We start from the raw sequence: 24,008 nt of genomic DNA, 5'->3' as shown, positions 1-24,008 counted from the left end.
GAGCAGATTAGCTATTTCTCAACAGAAAAGAACCAAAAAGGTGGAGGTCTTCTCATAATCACTTCAGTTGGGGTTTGTTTGCCTTTATTGTGCCTCGAAGCCTTGTTTGGAGAGCTAGCAGCAACGTGACCTAAGGGAAATACAGACAAAGGAAAGACTGGGAAGCAGAGAGGGTTGACTGGAGGAAAAAGCAAGCAAGCAAGCATGAGTAATACAGGCATTGGAAGTGCTTTATAATTAGTTTATAAAAGCTCTCTTAACATCAGCAAAGCACTTTCTACTAAAAATCTGTAATAAAAACTCAGCAATATTTGTAAGCATTGTATGTTTTGCATTTAATTCTGTTAAGCTGCTCCAAGAAGAGCATCTAAGCAATGTGTTTCCCTCCTTTCTCAACCCCTCATTGTCTGGGCAGTTAAAAGCACTTCAGCTTTGCTTCTCTGCCTTAAAACTCCCTGGTGGAAACTTTCGTTTCAGGCGGTTTCATACCAACTGGCTGAAATACCCTGCTTCTGGAGGAGCAGCCAACTGCAGTCACCTTCCCTGCAAGAAGACTTGGTTAATCCATTGACTATACTTGTGGGTTATGGATGCTGCACCCTGCCCTCACATGTCTATGGCTGGCTCATTGGAGCAGTGCCTAGATGAGAAGTGGCCATGAAATGTGCTTGGAGATGGCAGCTTGCCCAGTGGCGGTAATGCCAGAGAGGTCAGCCCACAAGGATGGTGGTGCAGATTGCCTGAAACAATGGGTTTGGTTATATGAGTGAAATGCAAATTGCTGGGCACTGGTCAAGACAGTTTGGATGCCATTGCTGTGTAAATATGTCCCACCCAGCTGTGCCTTAGTCTGTAATCATCTGAAAATGAAATGGTTAGACTAGAAAGCATCCCCAGGGTTGGGCTTTCTTCCTTCCAATTTTTCTTCTTTTTTTTCACACGGGAAGAACAAAGTCTGGAAACCATGCTTAACAGAAGCAAAGGTCTGGCCGAACTAGATTTTAACATGGCCAGTGACCCAACGTGTGGAGAATGGGGTTCATCAGCTTGTTTGATGGTGGGCCAAGGCATGGAGATGACTGAAGCACACAGTGCCAAAAGTGTCTGGGGTGGGGATTAGCCAGTGTTCTTGTTGAAGTTTGAAAGTTTCACATTTTGGATCAGACATCTTTGGTGTTTCATTTTGAAAGTCTAAAGCTTAATTGCTATGTTGGAGAGGAAGTAGGTGCTGCTGCTCATCTGGGCAGGAGTTACTTCCTGAGTGTAATACTCTCACAGTTCACACTCTGTTTATATGATCTGAAGAAAGAGAGTTTTGCCTCATGAGGAGCAGAGGGCTTGGGCCAAGATTTTTAAGTAGGGAAGAAAACTTATGCATTTATATTCATTTTACATTTGGCAAAAATTATTCCCTGACCTTCTCCTAGGGGCTCTTTCAGTTGTTTGTAACATTTGATTTATTAAGGATTAGCTCCAGTAGGAGAAAGCTCAGTTAGATGCTTGGATGAAGCCAAACAGGGTTTAATTCAGAGAGGCAAATATTTCCTGATGATTTACTTACTAGATTAATTCTTTTAATTTTCCATTTGCAGATTGCCCATGAGCAGATTGCGATATTCCCAAATTGTATGTATTATTGGAAGTTACTCACCCATTCAATAATCAAGTATTTCTTGGTCCAGAATTTGCTTCTGAAATTGCCAGGACTCCTACAGCACCGGTTGGTTTGAGGAGCCATGTGGATGGCATGAGGATGTTTGGTATGTTGGCTACAGCAGAAGCTGTGATCATTACAGGCAGGTAGTTGAAGCTGTGTACTGTGTTGGCGAGCTATAAGCCCCCGAGGACACAAACAGATGTGATTTCCTGGGATGCCGCTAACCTCTGCCTGTGCCGTGCAAGTGGCATTTTTACAGGCCGCGCCGCTGACTGTGTTTTGCTAACGTTCACGTTTTCGCCAAATTAATTTTTTGCCACATATTCACGATTTCACTAGTAGCCTGTGGCACAGATGTGTACTTCAGATGTGGAAGGGCTGCAAGCACGCTGACAGCAAGTAGTTATTTAGAGAACAAAATGTCCCCGCTGTTTGCTCAGTGCTACTTTAAACAAATAGACAAACAAGGAGGAAAAAATTTTACTTAAAAGAAGTGCTAATACTGCCTTCTATGTTCTTCCTCCCTGGGGAGACGGTTAGGATCAAGCCACACATGATGGACATTAGTGGGGTCATGCAGGGTGCTGCTGGATGGTGTCAGGGTAAAAAGGGGTCACGAAATGATAGGGAGCCACACGGAGCTGAGGGGAGAGCAGAGGGAACAAATCTTCATTTACATCACTCTGTGTCCACCCACTGGCTAAGCCAAATGCTCTTCCTGTGCGAGTGCCTTTTCTTAAGACTGCTTGGATTTCACCTTGGCCCGGCCAGTTGAGTCCGTAGGGGAGTTAAAGGCTGGACAGTTGCAGCTAGCTGAGTGCTTGGTCCGGTGTAGACAGGATTTTATCTGCAGGCATTTTGCTTCTGGCTCTCAGCCTGATTTAGTCCCAGAAAGGAGTGAAACTGAAGCCGTCTGGTCCATCTTTCTTTGTGGAGGAGCACACTGAGTGCCTGCAAGTTTGTTTTGAGGTTGTTGCCTGCCGATGTGTGCTTTGCAGAACAGGAATGAGTCACATGAGGATCATTCTGTATCCAGCAAGCTACTTCTCCTTTCAACTCTCCATTCCCAAACAGAAGGTCTTGTGACAAAGAAGAAAGGCAGATTCCTGGCAGCCTGGAAATGCCTTTTTCCTCTCTGGCCCCGTGAGAAGAGCTGTAGCGTGTTGTTCAAACAGGTTGATACAAAGTGAATAAACAGTTGAAGAGAGATGGGCAGTTTCTGTAAATAGCAGCTTGCTGGCCAGAGGGGAGAAGAGGGGTGGGAGAGCATGGGTGTTAAAAGGCAGCTGAAGAACAAGATGTTCACATAAAAGCTGTTTGTTTCTTCACAGCACGCAGAGCCTGATACTACCTTGCTATTAGCCATGGCCTAGAAAATATGAAGGAATCTGTGGGAGTTTAACCTTCCAGCCAGACTTTGCAGCAAGCTTTTGTCTCTGCACTAGGAGGCATTTCTTCCAAACCTACCAGTTCCTCCCCTGGACAGTTCAGGTGTCCAGGAGCCATGCTGGTAGGCAGGTGGGGCATCGCCAGGTGGGGTTTAGCAAAGGCAGGTTGTGGTTACAGGGTGTACAAGGATCAGGCAATGGTGAACGTGGTCACATAGCTCTTATGCAGCTCCTCTCATCCACAGAAATCTTTTTCTTCTATTAAGTATAGAAGAAGATCCATATTACTGTCCGAGTGCAAAGTAAATGTATGAGCCACACTTGTTAAAGGACCAATGTGGTGTCAGACAGTGCACAAAATAGCTACCCGCTCATGTGGATTGAACATTGACTGTTTGTTTAATGCTTGGCCAAATCCCACCTGGGTAGTGGAATAAACTGAGCTGTGCTAAGTAGCACAATGGCACTTAAGGAGAGAGGTAAGGGAAGGAGAGCAGCCCCAGGAGAGTTGTATTTGAGTTTCTCTCCATGATGAAGGTCTTGTGGAAATGGAGGCAAATTGTGTTCTAAATTTTGCATGTTGGCTCTGAAGTTGAAGTGGATGTGGCTGCAATAAATTAATTATGTGATGGGTAACAGAGGGGAAGGGACTTAAATGTAGCCAGACAGACAAAAGGGAAAAACATATTGAGGAGTGTGTGGCATGGTGTGGGTGAATGAGTCCCAGGTACCTGTCTGGAAGATGTTCTGTGAAATATGCAGATAGAAAAAGTGTTTTGTGTTTTTTTTCTGGCATCCTGAAGCATCTTCCTGACAGATGGTTTTACTGCCATTTCACCTGCATCCACAGGTATGACTACATTGAGATCCGAGATGGGGACAGTGAAGCAGCAGACCTGCTGGGCAAGCACTGTGGGAACATAGCACCTCCTACCATCATCTCTTCTGGCCCCTCTCTCTATATCAAGTTCACCTCAGACTATGCAAGGCAAGGTGCCGGCTTCTCCCTGCGCTACGAGATCTACAAGACAGGTGAGTGTCTGAGTCACTGCCTGTCTCTCAGGCTGTTTACCACCATGATCTTTGCAAGGAGATGTCTTTGACCATCTTTTCAATATGAATTTTAGGATGTCCTCCAGAGATAAAGGGGTCTTTTTTTTTTTGTTTTTTTTTTTTAATTTAAGCAGGTCTGTTGCATTACATTTCCAAGAAGGTAAAGATACTAGTAGTGCATGATACTGCATTTTTTCATCACAGCATGGCATCAAAAGCAAGGTTCCTCCTTAAGTGCTATTTTGTATTCAAGGACTAGAAACTTATATGTTTTCTCCTTGGCATGTGTGGAGCTTGTTAGGACTAAATGGGGATTGTCCCTTGATTAGGAGTGTAGGGAGCTCCCCTTTGTGTGGAGTTGGGATTCAGGGCTGATCAGTGACGCTGTGTTTTCTCTTCCTGGAAGCTGGGTTTGTAACTGAGGAGCTCTGATTTTCAAGGGACTGCTGTCAGCAGTGTTGTCAAAGGCTGAGACGGTGCCTTTCCAGGCAGATATAAGAGGAACTATTCATAATTCTGTTTAACACCGAACTATTATTGAGGAAAGGAAAAGCTGCTCAAAGGCCTTTTAATAGTGTTTCTGTCTAAATATTTGCCAGAATTGTGTGTCTGGGAAGAAGGAGGCTTGAGGAAATAAAACCCGCTCTGTGTGTGCAGGTGAGAGAGGTGTGCCGGCATGCCGAGGGAGCAAGAGTGTATTTTGTATGAGGATGCGGGAGCCTACCCTGTACCCACATTCCTTTGGTGGTGAGTTGGAAGAAAACACACACACAACTTCCATGTCATCACATCCGGCACAAAAAAAATGCCCACACCTGGTGAAGATCCCGAGAGCACAACAGGGTCACTTACCCAGCCTCTTCAAAGGGAAGGCAGGGAGCACAGGGACCGGTGTCCGCGGGCCTTGGCACAGCTGTGTGGCAGGCAGAGGTGCACAGGCAGCCTGCAACCCAGTCATAGATATGAATGTGGAGACTCTGCTGCGAGAGGATGGGAATAGGACTCCCCAAATTCATTACGTGATGGGGACAGGAGGTGTCCAGAGGTTCAGGTGGTTGAGGAAAGTGCTGTTGCTGGTGATTGCCTGGGCTGTATAACTGGACATTGAGCTGTTGTGGTGCAGCCAGCTCACCACTGCTGTTTGTTAATGGTTAGGATGCAGATTAGTCCTGAAAGAGTTTAGTGGTTCACCTGGCTACTGGGGTTTGCTGAGGCCAGTTGCCAGCGCAGGAGATGGCAAAGAATGCCCGTGTTCAGGTGGGAAGGCTGCTGACCCACCTCAGCCTCCCTTGCCTCTCCCTCCCTGTCCACAGCCCCTCAGAGCCCAGCAGACTGTGCTGAGTTGTGCTTGTCCTCACACCAGGTCCATGCCCCAAGTCCGACACGGGCGATGTGGGGTAGTCCAGATGGCTGCGTGCGGCTGGTGGGCAGGGACGGCAGGCAGGAGCCCTGTCTGCCTGGCTGGGAATCAGAAAGGGCAAAATTAATGGGAAAAGGAGATTTTGTTTCTGCTGGTAGGGAGGGAAAGGAAGCAAGTGGTGCTCTGATAGAGAGTGGATGATGGATGGTGACTGCAGCTGAGTTTGTGTCCCTCTATGTAGGTCCATGCGGAGCTACCCTCAGGTCTGAAGTGGTCTCTGGGCTCCTTTAGCCACCCTATCCCGCCGCAGGCAGCCATGCCGTCCTCACCAGATACAGCCACACTTTCTTCCAACCCCTGTCCACAAAATCCAGCCTAGCAAGGCAGGTTTTGTCACAGTGAGCGCCTGTGATCTGGGAGCACCCACAGCCCACCCACCTGTGGCGCTCCCAGGGAGGGTGGCAATGGCCATACAAGCAAACCCTGCCTTTTGTTTGCAGGCAGGCAGGCACGGGCAAAATTTCCTTCTGAGCTGTCTAGCCAGCAAGGGTGTCACCAGCTTTAAAGGTCATCGGATTGTCATTGTCCAGATCAGTAAAAGCAGTGTGGCTGCAGCTTCTTTCTTTCTTAAAGGTGACCTAAAAAACCAACTCTTTCCAGCTGAGCATTTATTTCCACACCTTGTGCTAAATTTCCTTATCATGGTGTGAAAGAAGCAAATCTGCATACAAACAACTGCATACCAGTCTTTGAATCCCCTCATGGGTATCAGTCAGTGGTCTATGGGCTGACAAAAGAGCCGCCTGCCCTGGCTGGTCCAGCTTCCCTGCTGCTGCTCCCTTTGTGAGTCAGTTTGGCAGAGCTGGCCTGAGCTCTCCATCGCTGGGCATCAAAGTGTCCTCGCGGGCTGGTCCTTGCTGCTAAAACCAGCATGACTCCTGTTGATTATTTGCAGCTTCCTTATAAAAAAATTATCATTGTGTTTGCTGGAATCAGCCAAACTATAGACAAAGATGCCAAATGCAGTAAGAGCCCCACATGAGGAAACTGTTGTTGTCTAATGCAGTGACATAGTTATGTCTCTCTCCTGTCTCTAGAGGACAGTCCCTGACTCTGGGTTTAGTCTTTGATTTTCTCCCTAGCTCGGAGCTTGTGTTATTATCCGTATTTATCTATTTGTCTTTCAAGGTGCTTGGAATGAAGTACACCCTTATCCCTGTTCATGGCGTTATGCTGTGATTTGCGTTTGGCCTTATTTTTTGCCTCTGTGTTTTACCCCACAGGTTCACACCAGAAAAGCTGGCTGCTTCATTAGGCAGTCAATTAAGAGCCTCTCCTGAGTAGCTCTCCAGCTAGGTGCTGCATAATGCAGGGCTGAGATCCTGCTATTACTGCAGGCTGCTGGCCTGACTCCTGTAGGTTAATGCTGAATTGAATAACAAGTCTCCCGTTTGTCCCAGGAAGTTTCATGCTGCCTGGAAGAGCTGGAGCAGAAGGGTTTGTAGAGGAAAAGGAAAGTGTGCCAGTAAAACCAAAGCAGAAACCTTTACAAATGCTAATACTGGGTTGCAGAAGTGGCCAGCAGCCTCTCTAATGTCCCCTTTCACCTCTGATAGCTTCAGGCTGCAGATTTCTGTTGCCTATTGTCCTGTCTTCACAGTGCAGCGGTTTCAAAGTCACAGTGGTATGAATACGACACAAATTCCCCTTTCCCCAGCCACCCTGAGGCACCTTGGCCATGTGAGAGGGGACATGGAGCTGGCCCAACTGTGGCCGAGGCCAGTGCTGAGGTCAGCAATAAATAAGAGGCAACATTGTCTGCCCTCCTTGCCATGCAAAGGTCTTCCTTAAGGATAGAAATAACTTGCATTTCTGGTGTGGACAGCTTAATCTGTAAGAAAGAAGGCTCTGTTCCTCCTCTCAGCAGAGATGCCCTCCATTACCCCCACTCTTGCCATGGCTGTGGAGTGGGGACGTATGCTGGAGCTGCCTCTCATCCTTCACGTGGAACTCAGGGGTTTGCAGGCTAACTGCATGCTTCATGAGGATTTCTGAGGGTTTCCAGCTAATAGTGGAGATGTTGGCACCCTCACCTGGGCCCTTTCACTGTGTAAATATTTGTGCTTCCAGATTTTCTCAAGAGGAGGCTGAGGCACAGATGTCCATGCTGGAGGGGGAGAGGTTGCAGGAGACCAGCCCCTGGGGACAGCTTTTTCCGAAGAGATGGCATCCCCATTACTCCTCTCTGCCTCTTCCCAGGCAGCCCCTCCCCAAACAGGGGCTTCTGCATCAGACCTGGAGCTTCTGTGGCACTTTGCCAGCGCAGATGGCGGGTGGCAGCCACAGCAGTGATGACCAGTGCGCTCTGGCTGGCCCCTCTGCAGGCTTTGGCACAGTGGACACAGATTTCCCATCAGGTCACTGTTCGGGGAGCCCAGCAGACAGAGGGTAGGGCTCGCAGGAAGCCCATCCCAGCTCAGCACCGCCTCCCTTCCTCACCATGGCCACACGGCAGGGTGTTGACCTGCCAAATTGCAATCAGCAATTGGGATGCGATCACCCTCCTAGTCCTGTTTTTGGAGTAATTGGCAGAGGAATCAGCAGTGGCACATGGGTTCTATTTGCAGAGCTATCTGAGGGATTTAGACACATGCTGTTCACTCCAGTGAACGTGCAGACCTTGTATCTCTACCTGTAGAAATCTTTGAAAATCACCCTCTCGGTCCTTGCAGGAATTCACACAGCTCTTGGGTTACAGAACATTTCCAGAAGTGAAGACCCAACCCCTCTAAGCTCAAAATGGGGTTTCCAGAGTATATCAAGCTGTTGGCATTAAGCTGCATTGTTGCTAAGGCTACGTGTTTTTTCCTGCCACTACAGGCTCTGAGGACTGCTCCAGAAACTTCACTGCCTCCAATGGCACTATTGAGTCTCCAGGTTTCCCTGACAAGTATCCACACAACCTGGACTGCATCTTCACCATCATAGCCAAGCCAAAGACAGAAATCCTCCTCCACTTTCTGCTCTTTGACCTCGAGCATGACCCGCTACAGGCAGGGGAAGGAGACTGCAAGTACGACTGGCTGGACATCTGGGATGGCATCCCTCAGGGTAAGCCATGGGGTGCTGTGCTGCTGTCCTCAGCCTCTCTCAGTGTCTCGCAAAGCTCCAAAACTGTGCAGTCTGTATCTGAACACCAAAGGTGCCTAACCTCAGACATGGCTGTAGCATGCAGCCTGCCATCGGGGCGCTCCATGGCCGGCTGTGGGGACCGAAACATAAAGCCCCAAACTACTGCTCTGTTGTAATCACTGATCTGAAAAGCCCCATGGGACACTCCAAGATACCACCGGTCCTCCCTCAGGGAAGGGCAATGGGTTCATGCAGTCCTGGGCTCTACTGCGTACCAACACTGAGAAACAGAGCAGATTGGAGCATTTCCCAGCGATTGCAGAGCAACGCCTGCTGCAGTGGATATTTCTGTACGGCACACTGCATGGCACCAGGCCAGCGGATGTGAAAAATAGCCCTTCCCCAAAGCCTTTCTTTTATCCTGATCAGTCCTGCTAAAGGCATCCCTGATGGGTGATGCCAATCTGCTGGTGACCCAGGAGGCTGGTGGAAAAGCAATTACCTTTGCTGCTCTTTCTTTTGCAGTTGGCCCCTTGATAGGCAGGTACTGTGGCACTAAGATGCCATCAGACATCCGCTCAACCACCGGCGTCCTCTCGCTCACCTTCCACACGGACCTGGCAGTGGCTAAAGATGGTTTCTCTGCTCAGTATTACTTGATCCAGCAGGAAGTCCCAGAAAGTAAGTTGGAAACAATTGTGAGACTTTACAGTTGTGTTACCTGTTTTTCCCAAGTCTTTCACTTGGCACATGCGAGAGCGAGGCAGCCAGAGTGTATCCAGGGGCTGATCCCCCACTGGCAATGCAGACAGCAGTTACACCAGGTGTGTTCTCTGTTTCTCGTAGAAGTGAGATTTCAGTAAGAATCACACTTTTTGACCTTTCTTTGACTCTTCACTTGCTTGTGAAGTCTTCTCAATACCTCTTGGGATAGAATCCTTCATGTATGTACTCAGCCCAAAGGATTTAGGGGAAGACTTCAGCCCAGCGGGTGCAGCAGATTCATTAAAGCATGAGGGAAAATACCTCTCTGGTTTTCCAAAAATTCACAGCCCCAAACTACAAATTGGAATTTATTGGCTGTTTAATTAAAAAATGCCTAAAGCTCTAAGAATTTAAAACCAAAATTTGTTTTAGATTGCTTGTTAAGGGAGGTAAATGGATGTGGAAATGAGGAAATAAGTTGTGTGTTTTGAGAATGAAGAGCATTTTGATACTTTGTGATAGTGCTTGCAGGCATGGAAAGATTCAGTTTGTTTTCCCACGGTATTTCTACATCAGAGCTACAGTTCTCAACCTCTTTTAGCAGTGAACCTGTGATACTGCTGAAGCAGCCTTCAGGACACCCCTCAGTCCCAGAGAAAGAGAGAGAGTACCTGACCCGACACTGAAAGCCCATGAAGGAGAGCGGGGTAGCGTAGGGGTTGTGCAGCACTGGGGCAGCTGGGTTACAGACTCGTGCTCTGTGACTGAGTTAGGGATCTTCTGCTGAGGCTGCCAGAGTTACAGACAAGCACAAGCTCTTCGCCATTACCTATAACACACTCAGTTGATCTGTTCTTTAATCCCCTTTCTATTCTGTTCTTTAAAAGGGTTGGGAAATAATATGTTAATAACACAGAAAGCTTGAGAAATCAAGCACAAGAACTGTTAAAGGGCCAGGCCTGTTTTGATTTATGCTGGTGTAAAATCGAAACTTTAATAATACCACTGAGATCTTAACTTGACACATCATTTCCACCTGGGATGGACTTGGCCATGTTAAAAACAGGCATTTTGGTGGAGCCCTGTTGGTTTACAGCAGTGGGACATGGGCCCATGTAGTATTTCCTATCGCTGTTTGCTATTGTTTTTACAGGACAGCTGACATAAAATATGAGATGTGCAATAAGATTGAGCTAATTGTGATTTTTAAAGCCTTAGAAGTGAGGAAAACCAAATGAAAGCATACCAGAGTCTTACATATTCTTGACTGGTTAATTCATATGGGCCTGATATCACATGTAGCACATGCACATATGCATAGACACATACACACGTGCATCCATGCTCCCACATTAGACTTTCCCTTTCCAGGCCTTGACATTCCTGTTGGCAGCACAGCAGTAAGCACCCTCGCATTGTGCCTACCCATATACCCCTTGCCTTATTAGTGCTTAGATTTCACCTCCAGCCTTCAAGAAGTTGGGGAACTTTGTAGCAAGGGTACTTGGGACATCTTGGTGGAGATGGAGGGAGGGAAGGGACTGAATTGTGTCAAAACTGTGCAAAAGTGGAGGAGGTAGAGAAAGGGAGAAAGATCTGCACTGTATTTGTTTTCAGAGGGCCATGCAAACGTAAAGCTGCCCTATCTTTAGTTTTTCAGTGCCACCTGTGAGCACACACAACCTACAAGATGGTGCAGATCTGTTCATCTTTCCAGGCAAGCAGCTTTGCTTGGGGTTAGTTGAGGAAGACAGTTTAGGGCTGCCTTCCAATTAGGAGTGAAGTACAGAGATTGTAAGCTCATCTGCACATGTGCCTCTGTGTGTCCACTCCAGACTTCCAGTGCAACGTGCCACTGGGGATGGAGTCTGGCAGGATCTCCAACATGCAGATCAGTGCCTCCTCCAGTTACTCGGATGGACGATGGACTCCTCAACAGAGCCGGCTTAACAGTGATGACAATGGCTGGACCCCTAATGTAGACAGCAACAAAGAATACCTCCAGGTATGCATGCTTCCCAGTCCCCTCGCCTCTCCCCCACCAAATGGAGTGTCACGCTGTTAAACTGACCTGTGACCATAAGGCTTGTTGAATTTTTATTGCCTTTGTGGCTCATGGGGAGCAAGCAGCAGGGGAGCTGCAGTGCCTCCGTGAAATGCGACAGGCTGGCCCTCCCATTAGCACGCCTGCATGAGGGCTGACGACCCTCTGTCTCTCTCCCGCTCCCTCCTTCCTACCCAAAACCTTGATGGACTTTCCAGCATACCGAGAGAGACTGAGGGACCTCTGCCACTTACAAGGGCCACTGACTCCACCACTGACCTGAGGACTAAAGTGTCCAGGAGGTGCATGGAAAAACAACTAGAATAATATTTGTCTCATCAGTGATGCAGGGAGCGTGAGTAGGCTAACGTCAGGCAGGGGGCTGACAGAGCAAAGGCTTTCCCTGGGAGCTGGTTAGATCCACAGTCTCTGTCTGCCCAGGGCTTCTGGCTGTGTTGCATTGCTGTGAGACACTACTTGCTAAAGGGCAGTAGGAAAGGGAGGTGGTGAATGTCATTGTCTCTAGCCAGGCATCTCATTCTGTCCTGCTTTAATGGACATGAACTTCTGTGCAGATCCTGTTGCTTTCTCTGAGACAGGAAGAAGGCTTTGTGATGGTCCCATATGGACAGGCATAACGACCCTGAGTTACTCTTGTCCCATAGTCCTATCTGCAAGCACCCTGCTGAAGTCAGCCAAGGGGGTTTGTGCCCATTGAACTGTGCACCCACAGATGGAGTGAGACAGACTGAATTTGCACTTTTTCATGTTTCAGAGACAGAGGGAGGAACTAACTAGCCAACCTGGGCTCTCAGGTAGTCACTGTTGTCTCTCTTGTCCCTTTTACCCCCTGGAAAGGTGGACCTCCACTTCCTGACTGTGCTCACAGCCATTGCCACACAGGGTGCCATCTCCAGAGAAACCCAGAATGGCTACTATGTCCGTACCTACAAGCTGGAGGTCAGCACCAATGGGGAGGATTGGATGATGTACCGACATGGGAAAAACCACAAGGTAAAGGCCTTTTTCTCTTTTGCATGCACCTTGGTGAGTCTTGCAGCAAACAGGAGGGAATAGAAGAGAGAGATTTTACAGGCCTGGAGGGTTTAATCTGTGAGGGACCCTTTTCGTGATGAGGGCTAAAAAAACCTGATCATGCTCTGAGCAGAAATAGTCCTTTGTCCTCTGCACAGCAATGAGGAAACACTGTTTCCTTGGAAAACCTGGCTGCTGTTGCATCTTTCGTGGTGACAAGAGTATGTTATTTGACTGCAAATGAAGGAGAAAATGCTTTCACGGCCTGTGTTTTGCCATACAAGATTCATTGAGCTTTTATGGCCGTAGCCTCGTCTGCATGCTGGGTTAACAATCACAAAACCACATGAAACTGTAGTTCAGGAGTTATTGAGGCCTGGAAATGAAAGGGCACAAATCCTAAGAGGAGTTCGCACCATCCCAGAGAACAAAATGAACAATAAATAATGAGGAGCAATTCAGGCTGCCAGAGCTGTGGGATCTGCACTAGCAGCCGCGGTCGGCAAGGATGCAGTGAGCCCTGGGAGCTACTGCACGCTTTCTGGGAGGCACACAGAGATGAGAGTGAGGGGGAGGAAGGGTAAATATGGGTGTTGAGCCCTTCCAAGCCTTGTGGGTGCTGCTGCGTGGCCAGGCAATGCAGGCTTGAGGTGGTTCAGCATGGGAGCTTTGTCATATGGGGAGGGGGGTTAAGGCAGCCTTGGTGCCAGGCTGATCCTGCTCTGTCACTTGTCTTTGTTGTGTGGTTGTCCCCTAGTTAAGGGCACCTCAGAAAAGCCCTTCCCTGCTCTTCTGTGGTGCCCACCAGCACTGCTGCTGTGGCTCAGGTCCTCCCCATTGCTGTACCATAATCTGTCTGCGTGAACTCAGTGGCTGGGGTCCCACACCCCTCCCCCCGCATGCACGTCCCAGCAATTTCTGCTTGCTCAGCACTTCTATTAAATTAGCTGTCCCCTCCCTTTGCTGGCACAGACACGGCTGGCATGAAATGCAGTAGCCTGCCTTGTCCTGGATTCATCCAGACATTTCCTTCCCTTCCGGGCCATGTGATTTCCCCTTCCCCACAAGTGTGTCTCACAGTTCAAATTCACTCTGCTTCCCAGAATGAGTCCTCTCTGTGTGGAGGCCCCTAGCAAGGGTCTCATACCTCCAATATTTTGAGTATTTAAACCCCTTGCGTGCCAGTGAAGTGGTGTTAGTCCTATTTTAGAGGTAGGGAAATGGGGGCACAGGGCAGCCCAGCACCCCAGAGGGGAGTCAGCAGCTAGGCTCCGGTAGACCTCAGGCAGGCTGGCTCTGGGGCCCCAGCTCATGGCAGAGCTCATGTATAACCCTGATGTGGTGGCTGTGTGCTGGTGTGGAAGCTCTATGCTCTCCCAGGACCCACTGGCTGCAGCAGTCCTTTCTGTGAACCAGGGCCATCTCTCCTCACCCCAGGCATCCCGTGGAAATGGATGAGTTTGAGGTCTTGCTGGAACCGTTTCTGCACGCCAAGGCAGATGGGAGATTGGCAACACCCCAGGGCAGAGAAATGGGCTGAATACTAAGTTCAGTGTTTTTTGACAACCACTGGCAACAGATTTACCTTTCAGAGTCTAACTGGGGCAGAGTCTGACCTGGAGGGTGGTTTTAGTCCAGGAGAGATTAGATATACCATCCTTGCACTCCTGGGCATTGGACACTGGATCCTCAGCCAGGGTGGAGTAGGACAGCAGGGCTTTTTTCAGTGCTGCTGGGCCAATTTAGGTCACTTCAGCAAGACCCTAAAGCCTGGCTGGTGTCAACCCAAAGCAGTCCCATTGCCACCATTTGGGATTTGGCCTTTAAGTCTTACCAGCTTTTTTTTGTTCTGTTTTCTCTCTTCATAAAAAAGAAGAAAAATCAAACCTTTCCTTTTTTATTCCAGTCTCGCTTTGTTCCCATGTTCTGGCCTCAATTTAGCAGACACCTCCCGAGGCTGGAGGATAAGTAATTGCTTTTTGGTGGCTCACCTACCTACCCCTTGCATCTGGGTGGCTGCTATCCCTCCTCACCAAATGACTGGCTGCCAGCCACCTAGTCACAGTGGGGCCAGGGCAAAGCCCCTCACTCACAGGCCTAGTGCCTGGGGGCTCTGGCCCCACATTCCCTGCCCATGTGAATCCCCACCGTTCCTGTGTTAGGCAAGCTCCCAGATGTCTGTGTTCAAGGTGCAGATTCCTCCCTGCGTCAGTGAGGCGCTCCACACGGTTCAGACTGCAACGGTGGAGTGAACCATGCCAAATAGATTTGTCAAGTCTGCCGCAGCTTGATTTGGTGCCATGAGGAGCGGGGAGGGAGGGGAGGGGGTGGACAGACAGGGACTCTCTATTCCTCTCTATAAATGCAGATATATACGTATATATATGCATATATATACACACACACATATATATATATATGCACACACAGGCATATGGAGTGTATCAAATACTGCTCTGAATTTCTGCCGGCTGTGCGGGCCAAAAGCAAAGCTCTGCTATGTTATAGGTGGGTCAGCTAACATTTACATCTTTATCAGGGAGCTAAAGCAAGAGAAAACCATTCAGTAAAGTAGGAGTGGGGAGAGGATGGTGCTGTCTGCAGAGGATGGGGAGCTCTGGCCTCCTCTCTCTTGTCCCCTCGCTTCTCCTCCCTCCAGTGTTTTGGAGGACAGTGGGGCCAGGGTGTTTCCCTGCGAAATGTTTTATCTCACCTTTGCATCCCCAGCCACTGGCATTCATGGTGAGGGAAACAGGAAAGACTTTCCCCCTGCCTGGCTGCCCACTTCCCACAAAATCCAGCCCAGCACACCCTGGACATCCTCCTGTCCAGGGGGTGATGCTCTGTCCTTGCCAGGAGCATGGGACCAATGGGAGAGGCTAACCCAGTGACCTGGCTGATGGTGCAGAGTGTGTGCCCTCCGAGAGAGGAGACTGGGAGGAGAGCGGCCACTCCACATCTTGCCCCACACTCGCCCCTTACTGCCCACCAGCACATCCCCATGGGACAGGGCCAAACAGCCCCTGCACCAGGAAGGCTGCTCTGGCTCTTGCCATCCCTGTTGCATCCCACGCTGTGTCATCTGGGGTTGATGGCCCCAGAGGTTATCTTCCAGGCACTGACCCTGGTGTGTGCACCGAGATCTTATCTAGCAGTTTGCAAATGTCTTTAGAAAACAGCAACTCATTCTTGAACCCAAGGAAGGAAAAGAGCACCTGGCAGGATTTGACCTTTTGTTTTTGGTCATTTTCTTCAGACAGATTCAACTATGAGGATTTTACTGGAAAACAAAGTGCTCATCCATTCTGATCTGCTTCCTTCTTTGTAGGGTCTCAGTTTCTGCTCCATCTTGGTAACTGCAGAGATCAGCTCACGGGGATCCTCTAGTGTGGCAAGGGACTGTGGGACGGGATGGATTTCAGGATTCAGGGTGGGTTGGGAATGTGATGGGTGTGCTCTCTGTCTCCATTGCTCTGAGTGTAACATGGGAGGATTCAACTGTAACATTTGCTTTGATAACCTGTGGCAGTCAATGGATGAGAAATGGCAGCAAGATTCAGCTAATGTGTTTTCCATTTCCTACTTGTTTTGATGGCTTTGTGCTTGTTATCAGCTAACCTTTCTGGGTGGTATTTCAGGTGGATGCACGAAGGCAAGTGGAATTGCCGCAAAGAGCCAACTGTCTAAGCTGTGCGTGGAGCTGGAGATGTCAGAGGTGTTTGGTGCTGGCAGGGAATATTGAGGATGACTCTTTGGAGACCCTTGTGCCTTCCCTTAGGAGCATTCCTCTGTCCTTTCAGTTCTTTATGAAATCTCCTGTGTTCATTTGTCTGGGGAGGAAGAGAAAAGCTTTCAGTCCTGTGGCTTCTTTATCTGGAAAACTCAGGAAAAGCTTGCGTAATCAGACAGAAGGCCACAAGTGCTTCTGCACAGAGGCATCACGGTGCAGAGGCTTTGTCCAGAAGCATCCCCAGGTCCCAGCCTGCTTCTGCTACTTTCACAGGCAGGACAAACATCAGGCTTTGGGAAAGGCAGCCCTGTGCATTCACTCTTGGTGCAGTACCAGGGGAGAATTACAGCCCTGGCTTTCCTAGCAAGGCTGCAGCTTTGTACTTCTGGGCCTGCTATCTCCTTTGCAGGCTAACAAAGTGCCAATACTCGTGTCCCTGGTGACTCCCAGATCTGAGTGGAGCCTCTCAAAGACACGGTGCTGGCAGGCCCAGGCCAGCATGCTGTGCCTTGCCCAGACGGCTGTGCTTTGTTGCGTGTTGCCAAGTATCTTTTTCTTTTTTTTACCTCCTTGTTCCTGGATTTAATAAATCCAGAACTATCCACCCTCTACTTGAGCCAGAACCCTCCCACCATCAAAAATGCCCCATTTTATGCCTTCCCTATCTGACAAGGAAAATAATCTCCCCTACTTTTCTCCTTCATGCTTCTCTGTCTAAATCCTGAAGCCCTAATCCTGTTAGCATGCTCTGTTCCAGGGCTCTGTCTCCACGGGAGTAACATAATCCCGCAGTAAATCTAGTGGGTCCAGAGAGACACATACATACGGATGAAGGCAGGGCTGCTGCCATCCTTGGCCTTCTCCTCTGCCTCCCCCAGCTGCTTTCTTTAGCTCCCCAAGAAATTGCAGAGCAGCCAAGCAGGCACAATATATAAAGTGAGAGAGAAGTTATCTCCTGCGCCCTCCCTGACTCGCTGCCTCTTCGACTTCACGGCACTTTTTGTCTCCCCGTCCTTCACTCCTAACTCTGCCACTGGCACAGTCCCATACCCACTGGAACTAAAGCAGCTTCAGAAATCCCCATATCACCCTGCAGCGGTTCCACTGTGTCAGAAATGTGACTTGGAAGTGTTGATGTGGAGCCTGCATGTGTGTGCACATGGAAAACTTGCCCCATCCTCCTCTAGCCTAGACTTCATCTCCCACCACTTGCTTTCTGCAGCAAATTAATTAAGGAGGTCAGCTTTCATTGATTATCAATTTAATTTTACATGTAGACCTGCCGACTGGACTAAAACAGAAGTAAACATAAAGTATATCAGGAAAGGATGGGCAGCTTTCTGATGCAGCATTGAAAATTAGTTCCCTTGACTGCTTCTTGGAAGGTGCTTTTAATTTGTTAATGGTTTTCCCATTTGTCTTCTGGCTCTGTCACCCTTCAGTGCGTGTGCATGTGTATGCGCATGCGCATATGTGCTCTCTGCTGAGCGTGTGTGTCTCTATCTCCCTAGATCACAGCCAGATTTTTTTTTTTCTGCTGGTGTAAATTATGGTGACTTCTTATACTTCGATGGCGATATGTTGATTTACACCACTCGAAGACTTGGCTCAAAATATGTGCTGAGTGGGATGGGAAGCAGATAGGATGGGAAGAATAGCAATGTTCTATTTTGGTAAGGGGGAAGAAATCTTTGCTTTCTTGGCACTCCCAGTTTCACACATTTTCCTGCTAGTTCTTCCCATGCCATGAGTGCTAATTTGAGGCAGGATGTAGAGCTTGTTCAAGTCAATGGGACTCTCTCCCCAATGCGCTCAGGCTCTGGGGTTGGCATTTTCAGTGCAGAGAAACGGTATGCTCAGGGTCAGCAGCTGCTGACCCTTGGTCAGCAGCGTCAGGACCTGTGGGCTGCATTTCCACTTGGGAAGGAGACTGAAAGGCCAGGCACAAGGGAGGACCCCACTTCTCTAACAGCACTAAGTACCTGCCCTCTTTCCTTTATGCTGAATGGGGTGTGAAGCAGTGACTTGCTATGATCAGTTGGGGCTTTTCAGATACAAGGTTCACCAGGGCAGTTCCTGCCAGTGCAGCTGGAGGTCAGGTGCCATTTCTGCCCTCATAAACTGTTGGTCCTGAGCATCAAGGCCCTGATTCAGCGTTACATAGCTTGTTGAATGTGATCTAGTCTCAGGAAATTACTGGGCCCCAAATCTAAAGCAGAGCTGAGGTTGTTCTCCTAGGAAGCAGGTGGCTGGGACTAAGGTCATGTGAGAGGTGCTTTCAGCAGTGCATGTCGTAGTGCTAAAGTTTTTGAGTTCAGCCCTGCTTCTGCTTTCCGTCAAGCTTGACTTTGCAGAAGTCAGCAACAAATTACGCTGGTGTAAATTTGGATTCTGGCCCCTGATGCTCATATGTGTGAAGTGAGCTAAAAAAGAACGAAACTGGAAATATGTTAAACCAAAAAGAGCAGCAAACCTCATCAGTGACTGTTAAACATGCTGGGCCATATGCAACCTTTGGCTCATGGAGTCTTCAAACTGCTGATTGTGGGAAGCGAAGAGAGGTTGCCAGGCAAAGACTCCCCTGGGCTTGCTGCCCCCAGGCATCTGCTGGGACCACCATCAGGAGCCACCGCCTGTGGCAGAGGGACCTTTGGGCTGACCTGACATGCTGCTCCTTGTGCTAAAATAGTTGCACCAGCTCAGATAAACATTTCCTGTCCTCCGGTGTTAGGTTCAGAGGTGTAAGGTGTTGTGTGTCAGCTCCTGTGTTGACATAAAGCTGGAGGCTTTGCTGTGGTGTGGAAATTTATCCTTTCAGCCTGTGTGTGTGTGTTCCCACAGGTTTACAAGACACACGGACACACACACGCATGCATGCCTGGAGAGCATTTCACAGTAACCACTCTTCTTATAGCCCTCCTGCTGGAAAAAAGGGTATTTGGTGTCTGCTGAGCAAGGAAAAGGATGGGAAGTGGGGTCAGACAGGATAAAATAGGATATTAAAACCACATAAACCATGCTGTGTTGCTAAACGGTAGCAGCATGATGTATATTCTCCAGATTAGCATTTCTACTCAAGTTCACATCAACCCCAAATCCCAATTACCAGCCAGATTTGCAGCCAAGGCCCTCTGTGGGATGGCTGCTCCCTGCCCTGCCAGGAGCGCCGCCGTCCCAGGCAGGACGGCGATGCCCAGGGGCAGCCCAGTACTGGTTGTGGTGCTGCCAGCAACTGCTGTCCCTCTCTCCGGGCACCTTCTGCGTGCCCTGGCCTGCTGGATCCTGGGAAAAGAGCAGAAACATGTGCTGTCTGCAGGCCTAGAGTGATGGGAGGCTTATGAAATGTTTCTTAACGGCTATGCAAGGCGAGAGGCCAGGATACAGCCTCACCCCTTTTTCTGTCCCGGATCACAGGGATCTGCAGTTGAATTGTTTGATTCTCGCCGCCAACAGAAGATTGGTGCCAGAGATTACACTCTCCTGCTTCACTCTGAGATAAACTTAGCGAGAGCTCCTGTGCTTAGCACGGCATATGCAGGGTAGGAGCCTGCAGAAGAGCCTAGACAACATCTCAGTGCGGATGTGGCTCCTGGCTGAGATCAGAGGATGCTCTAGCCCTGTCCTGAGAGCCCACGTCCTTGGAGGGAAAGTGGGCAACGCTCGTAGCCTCAGTCTGTGAGCTTTAGTGCTATATGCTGGGAGCAGAGAAAGGATTGAAAATTACCTTCAGGATGAGTATTTCCCCTTTTTCCCCTTTTCTTCCCTGCTATGGCTCTGCAGCCTGAAATAGAAACACAAGTATCCAGTCCTGGTCTGGACTATTAAAATAATGGGAAGGAGGGGTGGATCTAACGTCCATCTGGTAGTTATTGATTACAGCCATCTGGTAAGGCAGCAGCCTTTGCATATCATGTCGGATCATAAACTCCCCAAAAAGCTGTCTCTGTGTGGCGGGCTGTGTGTGTGCTGGAGAGGCAGGAGCGAGGGGCTGGCCGGGACGGTGGCTCATTGCCCCGGGCAGAGGCAGCATCCTTCCTGCTTGTGCTGCTGCTTGCACACAGCGTTTCCCAGTGGAGCTCAGTGCAAGGACATGTCAGGATGTCAGCCTGTTTACCTGCAAAGGGGAGGCAAGATATCGCAGTGTTCGAGGACATCTGGCCTTTTGTGTTGGAGCAGCTCTAGGTTTAGGGGCAAGCTCAAATCAGCTGTGGCTCAGGAGTCCAAGGTGCCTTGGGATGCTGTGAGAGGCAGTGGGGCAGGAAGCCCCTGGGTCTCCTGCCTGATAGATGAGTCCATCCACCATGGTGTCCTGCAAATAGCTCAACTCTCCCTGCCTGCCCCTGGGTGCCTGCCTTGTCCGGAGGCTGGCCAAACCTGCAAAAACCTCTTCTCAGTTTTCCCTGCAGACATTATTTCAACTGCTGATCTGGTTATTTTTTTTTGTCTGAAGAGAACATAACTGTATTTGTGCCTCCTCTCCCTTGCAGACATTTCAGGCCAACGAGGATGCCACAGAGGTGGTTCTCAACAAGATCCACAGTCCGGTGCTCACACGCTTTGTGCGCATCCGTCCCCAGAGCTGGCACAACGGCATTTCCCTGAGGCTGGAGCTGTATGGCTGCCGCATCACCGGTGAGAGTCACCTCCTCCCCTCAGCCTCAGCCCTCCTCCCTGTCCCCCCAACAGCCTGCCCTGGGGTGCTGTCTCCCGCAGCTGCCATGGCTGCTTGAGATGGGAAGGGTGACCCTGTAAGCAGCATGGAGGCACCCATCCCAAGGGTTGCGCTTGGGGGGGACAGGCACCCAGTCCCCAGAGGCGTGGGGGAAGCACCCAGTGCTGGTGCTGGTTTAGTGCCCAGAGCTGAAACGTGCAGGGAACACCACGAGTGCGCCCTTCAGCTGCCCCAGCTGTTCATGCCCTTTCCTTCCCTGCAGATTCGCCCTGCTCCAACTTGCTGGGAATGCTTTCCGGACTCATCCCTGACTCACAGATCTCAGCCTCTTCCATCAGAGGCTACGACTGGTCTCCCAGCATGGCCCGCCTGGTGAGCAGCCGCTCAGGCTGGTTTCCTCGTGTCCCCCAAGCCCAGCCTGGGGAGGAGTGGCTGCAGGTGGACCTTGGCATCCCGAAAAATATCAAAGGTGTGATTATCCAGGGGGCTCGTGGAGGGGACAGTGTGACCACCACCGAGTCCCGCTCCTTTGTGAAGAAGTTTAAGGTGGCCTACAGCATGAATGGAAAGGACTGGGACTTCATCCAGGACCCCAAAACAATGCAAGCCAAGGTACGCACTGCCGGGAGCAGCTGCAAAACAAGATATGTTTCTGGCTGTCTTCAGTCTGCCTCATGGGGTCTTGGGAAATTAGCTGTCTCTCCCCCTAGAGACCTTGTGAGTTTGAGTTGCCACCATGAAATCCCATGTTGTGTCCCCTGGTCCTGGTCCTAAGCTGTAGGAGAAGGTGTAGGTTCCACCTTGTGCCAGGGATGGCAGTTTCCCTTCATTTCTTACTGAGGACCAGGCCTGGGGATGTGGACATCACCTTCTGCTCCTCCTAGCTCCTGCAGGTCAGAGCCCACAAAATGGTGGGTTCGATTACCCACCATTTACAAACTAATTACATATTTTAAGGGGAAAGGTGTTGCTGTTGTAGCTTGCACTTCTGGAAGAGGAAGATGAGTCACAACTTCTCTTTGGGAAATTTGCTATATATGAAGTCCCTTTTGCCACACTGGTGTGACCCTGAAATTCCCCATGTTTTTCCCATATTGTTGGAGTTCCCCATGATCTTTCTGCTTAGCAATATGGGAGTGGAAGGGGCCTTGAGTAATAAATTAATTATCTGCTACTGCCTGTTCTGTTTTTATGCAAACTCATCTGCTTCTGAAAACTCAGTTCAGTTTTAATTTTTCCTGATCCTACAAATGAGTCTTAGAAGGCCTGATGCTATCTATAGCCTTCTGCTTATTCCCCGCAGACTTGAGTTCATGCACGTAAGCTGAAAAGCAGCCGTACTTGGACTGTGAGGAAAACTAAGCGTTTACACTATCCTAGAACATGCAGTAGCTTCTTTATTTGCCAAAGGACAAATCTGATCTTATTTATATGTGAAGTTAGTGGATGTTCCCCAGGCTTTCCCTGTATGGCTTGGATCAGAATCTGACCCTTGGATAAAAAGCAGAGGCCAAGAGAGATTGTGCAAGTTCCTTAGAAACAGCCTGTCTGGTTCTCTTGAAACTGAGGAGGAACAGCCCAATTTCTGCTCAGCTGGACTCGGTGGCCCGGAGTCGGACAGCTAAACTATTTCAAACTGCAGCTGTGTCCTGACAGACCCAAATTATCAAGTCTGGTGGGGAGCATGTGGGATGCACACATCACTTGCCTTTTCTCTCTCTCTCTCTCTCTCTCTCTGTAGCTTTTTGAAGGCAACATCCATTATGATATCCCTGAAGTCCGGAGGTTTGACCCTGTTCCTGCCCAGTATGTCCGAGTGCACCCAGAGAGGTGGTCTCCAGCGGGAATAGGAATGCGCCTGGAGGTGCTGGGCTGTGACTGGACAGGTAGGAGCCCCTGTGTCTCTGCCCACTGGCTCCATCGGGGCCGCATCAGGCAGTAAACCAGCAAGGTATAGGCACAAAGTTATTTCTCTCCCTGCTGTCCCACCTCAGGGCCATACCATGGCAGGGAGACTGCAGCCATGAAGGCAGGACTTGTAGTGAGGCCTGACCCCACCTTTTTACTTCCACCTTAAAAAGAACTAGCCTTGACACAGCATGTAGCAGCAATGTTTGGACCCCAATCCAAGCTTTTGCACAGAGCCCCATGCAAGATTTGTCCTCAACTCCTTTCTCCCTCCTTTCTCCCTCCTTTCGTATCTTTGGATGTTATGCACGCTTTCCCACTCTCCATGTTAGAAAACATTTAGGCTTTTTAATCCAAATGGATAAGACAAAAAGTAGGAAGAGAAGCAGAGGTGCAGAAGAGGGATGCAGTGACTAGTACAGGTATCTTGAGCTACCACAATAAAATTTTGCTGTAAAAACAACTGTTCCTCTCTCATTGAACCCCATGTGGAAATCCTTTTGTAGACAAGGTTGGGGATTTAAATCTACAACATCTCTAAGACCAGGGAAGTTAGTTCACTTTTGCCCACCTGTTTTTCACAAGTGGTATGCCTTGTAGCCATCATTACTTTTAATAGAGAGGTGAAAACTAACACACTCACTGGGATCAGTACAGGTTATGCCTCTGACCTTCTGAGGCTCAGTGGTGACTGATTGCTCCACAGTTTCATCTCCAAAAGCCAAAAATGTACCCAACAGCTCATTGTGTCTGACGCTAGCTTTTCAGTGCCAGGGGCTAGTTGTCCCTTTTTTAATCTATTTTATTTTTTAATAATCTGCTTAAATCTGAATCTGGTATCCAGATGTCAGTGATAAAGTGGTATGATTTCCATTTTATAAACACATCTGTAGAAGGCATTTTCTTGTAAGAATTCCCATTCTTGGAAGCTTACAAGACACAAAGTTTTTTTCCACCCTTTTGTGGAGTCTTATTACCCTTTCCTTCTGCGGTGTGCTGTGAGATACATTATGAACACTTAACAACAAATCACAGAACACACATGCACACAATTAATGATGGTAATTTGTCACCTTTGAAGTCAATGGCAAATCTCCCCCTAGACTGGGAATCCATTGTAAATTATCTAAACTTTAAATCAAGATTAGATCTTAATTTAAATTTTACAGTGTCTTTGGGATGTTGTAGGAGAAGCAGGTGTCATGGCTTTCATGCAAGCAACAGGAGCTGGGGCTTTGTGCAGAAGTGGTCAAGCAGCTCCCAGTAATCTCCAGCTGCCAGTTCTCTGCAGACCATTGCTGGCTGGTGCATCACAGCGCTGCAT

At 49.0% G+C, this 24,008-nt stretch overlaps 1 protein-coding gene across 1 annotated transcript in view; it reads left to right on the top strand.

Moving 5' to 3' along the window:
* The window catches only part of NRP2 (neuropilin 2), a gene marked incomplete at its 5' end in the record, with an annotated part of 35,561 nt that extends 12,843 nt beyond the window's left edge, over positions 1-22,718 (top strand). The window contains 8 exons of the mRNA XM_010172968.1: positions 3,896-4,077; positions 8,339-8,569; positions 9,116-9,271; positions 11,131-11,300; positions 12,198-12,353; positions 20,592-20,736; positions 21,039-21,388; positions 22,518-22,718. Of these exons, the coding sequence (XP_010171270.1) occupies positions 3,896-4,077; positions 8,339-8,569; positions 9,116-9,271; positions 11,131-11,300; positions 12,198-12,353; positions 20,592-20,736; positions 21,039-21,388; positions 22,518-22,718 (1,591 nt within the window). The remainder of the gene's footprint in view (positions 1-3,895; positions 4,078-8,338; positions 8,570-9,115; positions 9,272-11,130; positions 11,301-12,197; positions 12,354-20,591; positions 20,737-21,038; positions 21,389-22,517) is intronic.
* Positions 22,719-24,008: the final 1,290 nt, after the last annotated feature.

The sequence above is a fragment of the Antrostomus carolinensis genome, unplaced genomic scaffold (genome assembly GCF_000700745.2).
Source record: "Antrostomus carolinensis isolate BGI_N321 unplaced genomic scaffold, ASM70074v2 scaffold2798, whole genome shotgun sequence".
Taxonomy (NCBI): domain Eukaryota; kingdom Metazoa; phylum Chordata; class Aves; order Caprimulgiformes; family Caprimulgidae; genus Antrostomus; species Antrostomus carolinensis.
The sequence above is the reverse complement of the archived record's forward strand: the minus strand, read 5'-3'. Positions and strand labels throughout refer to the sequence as shown.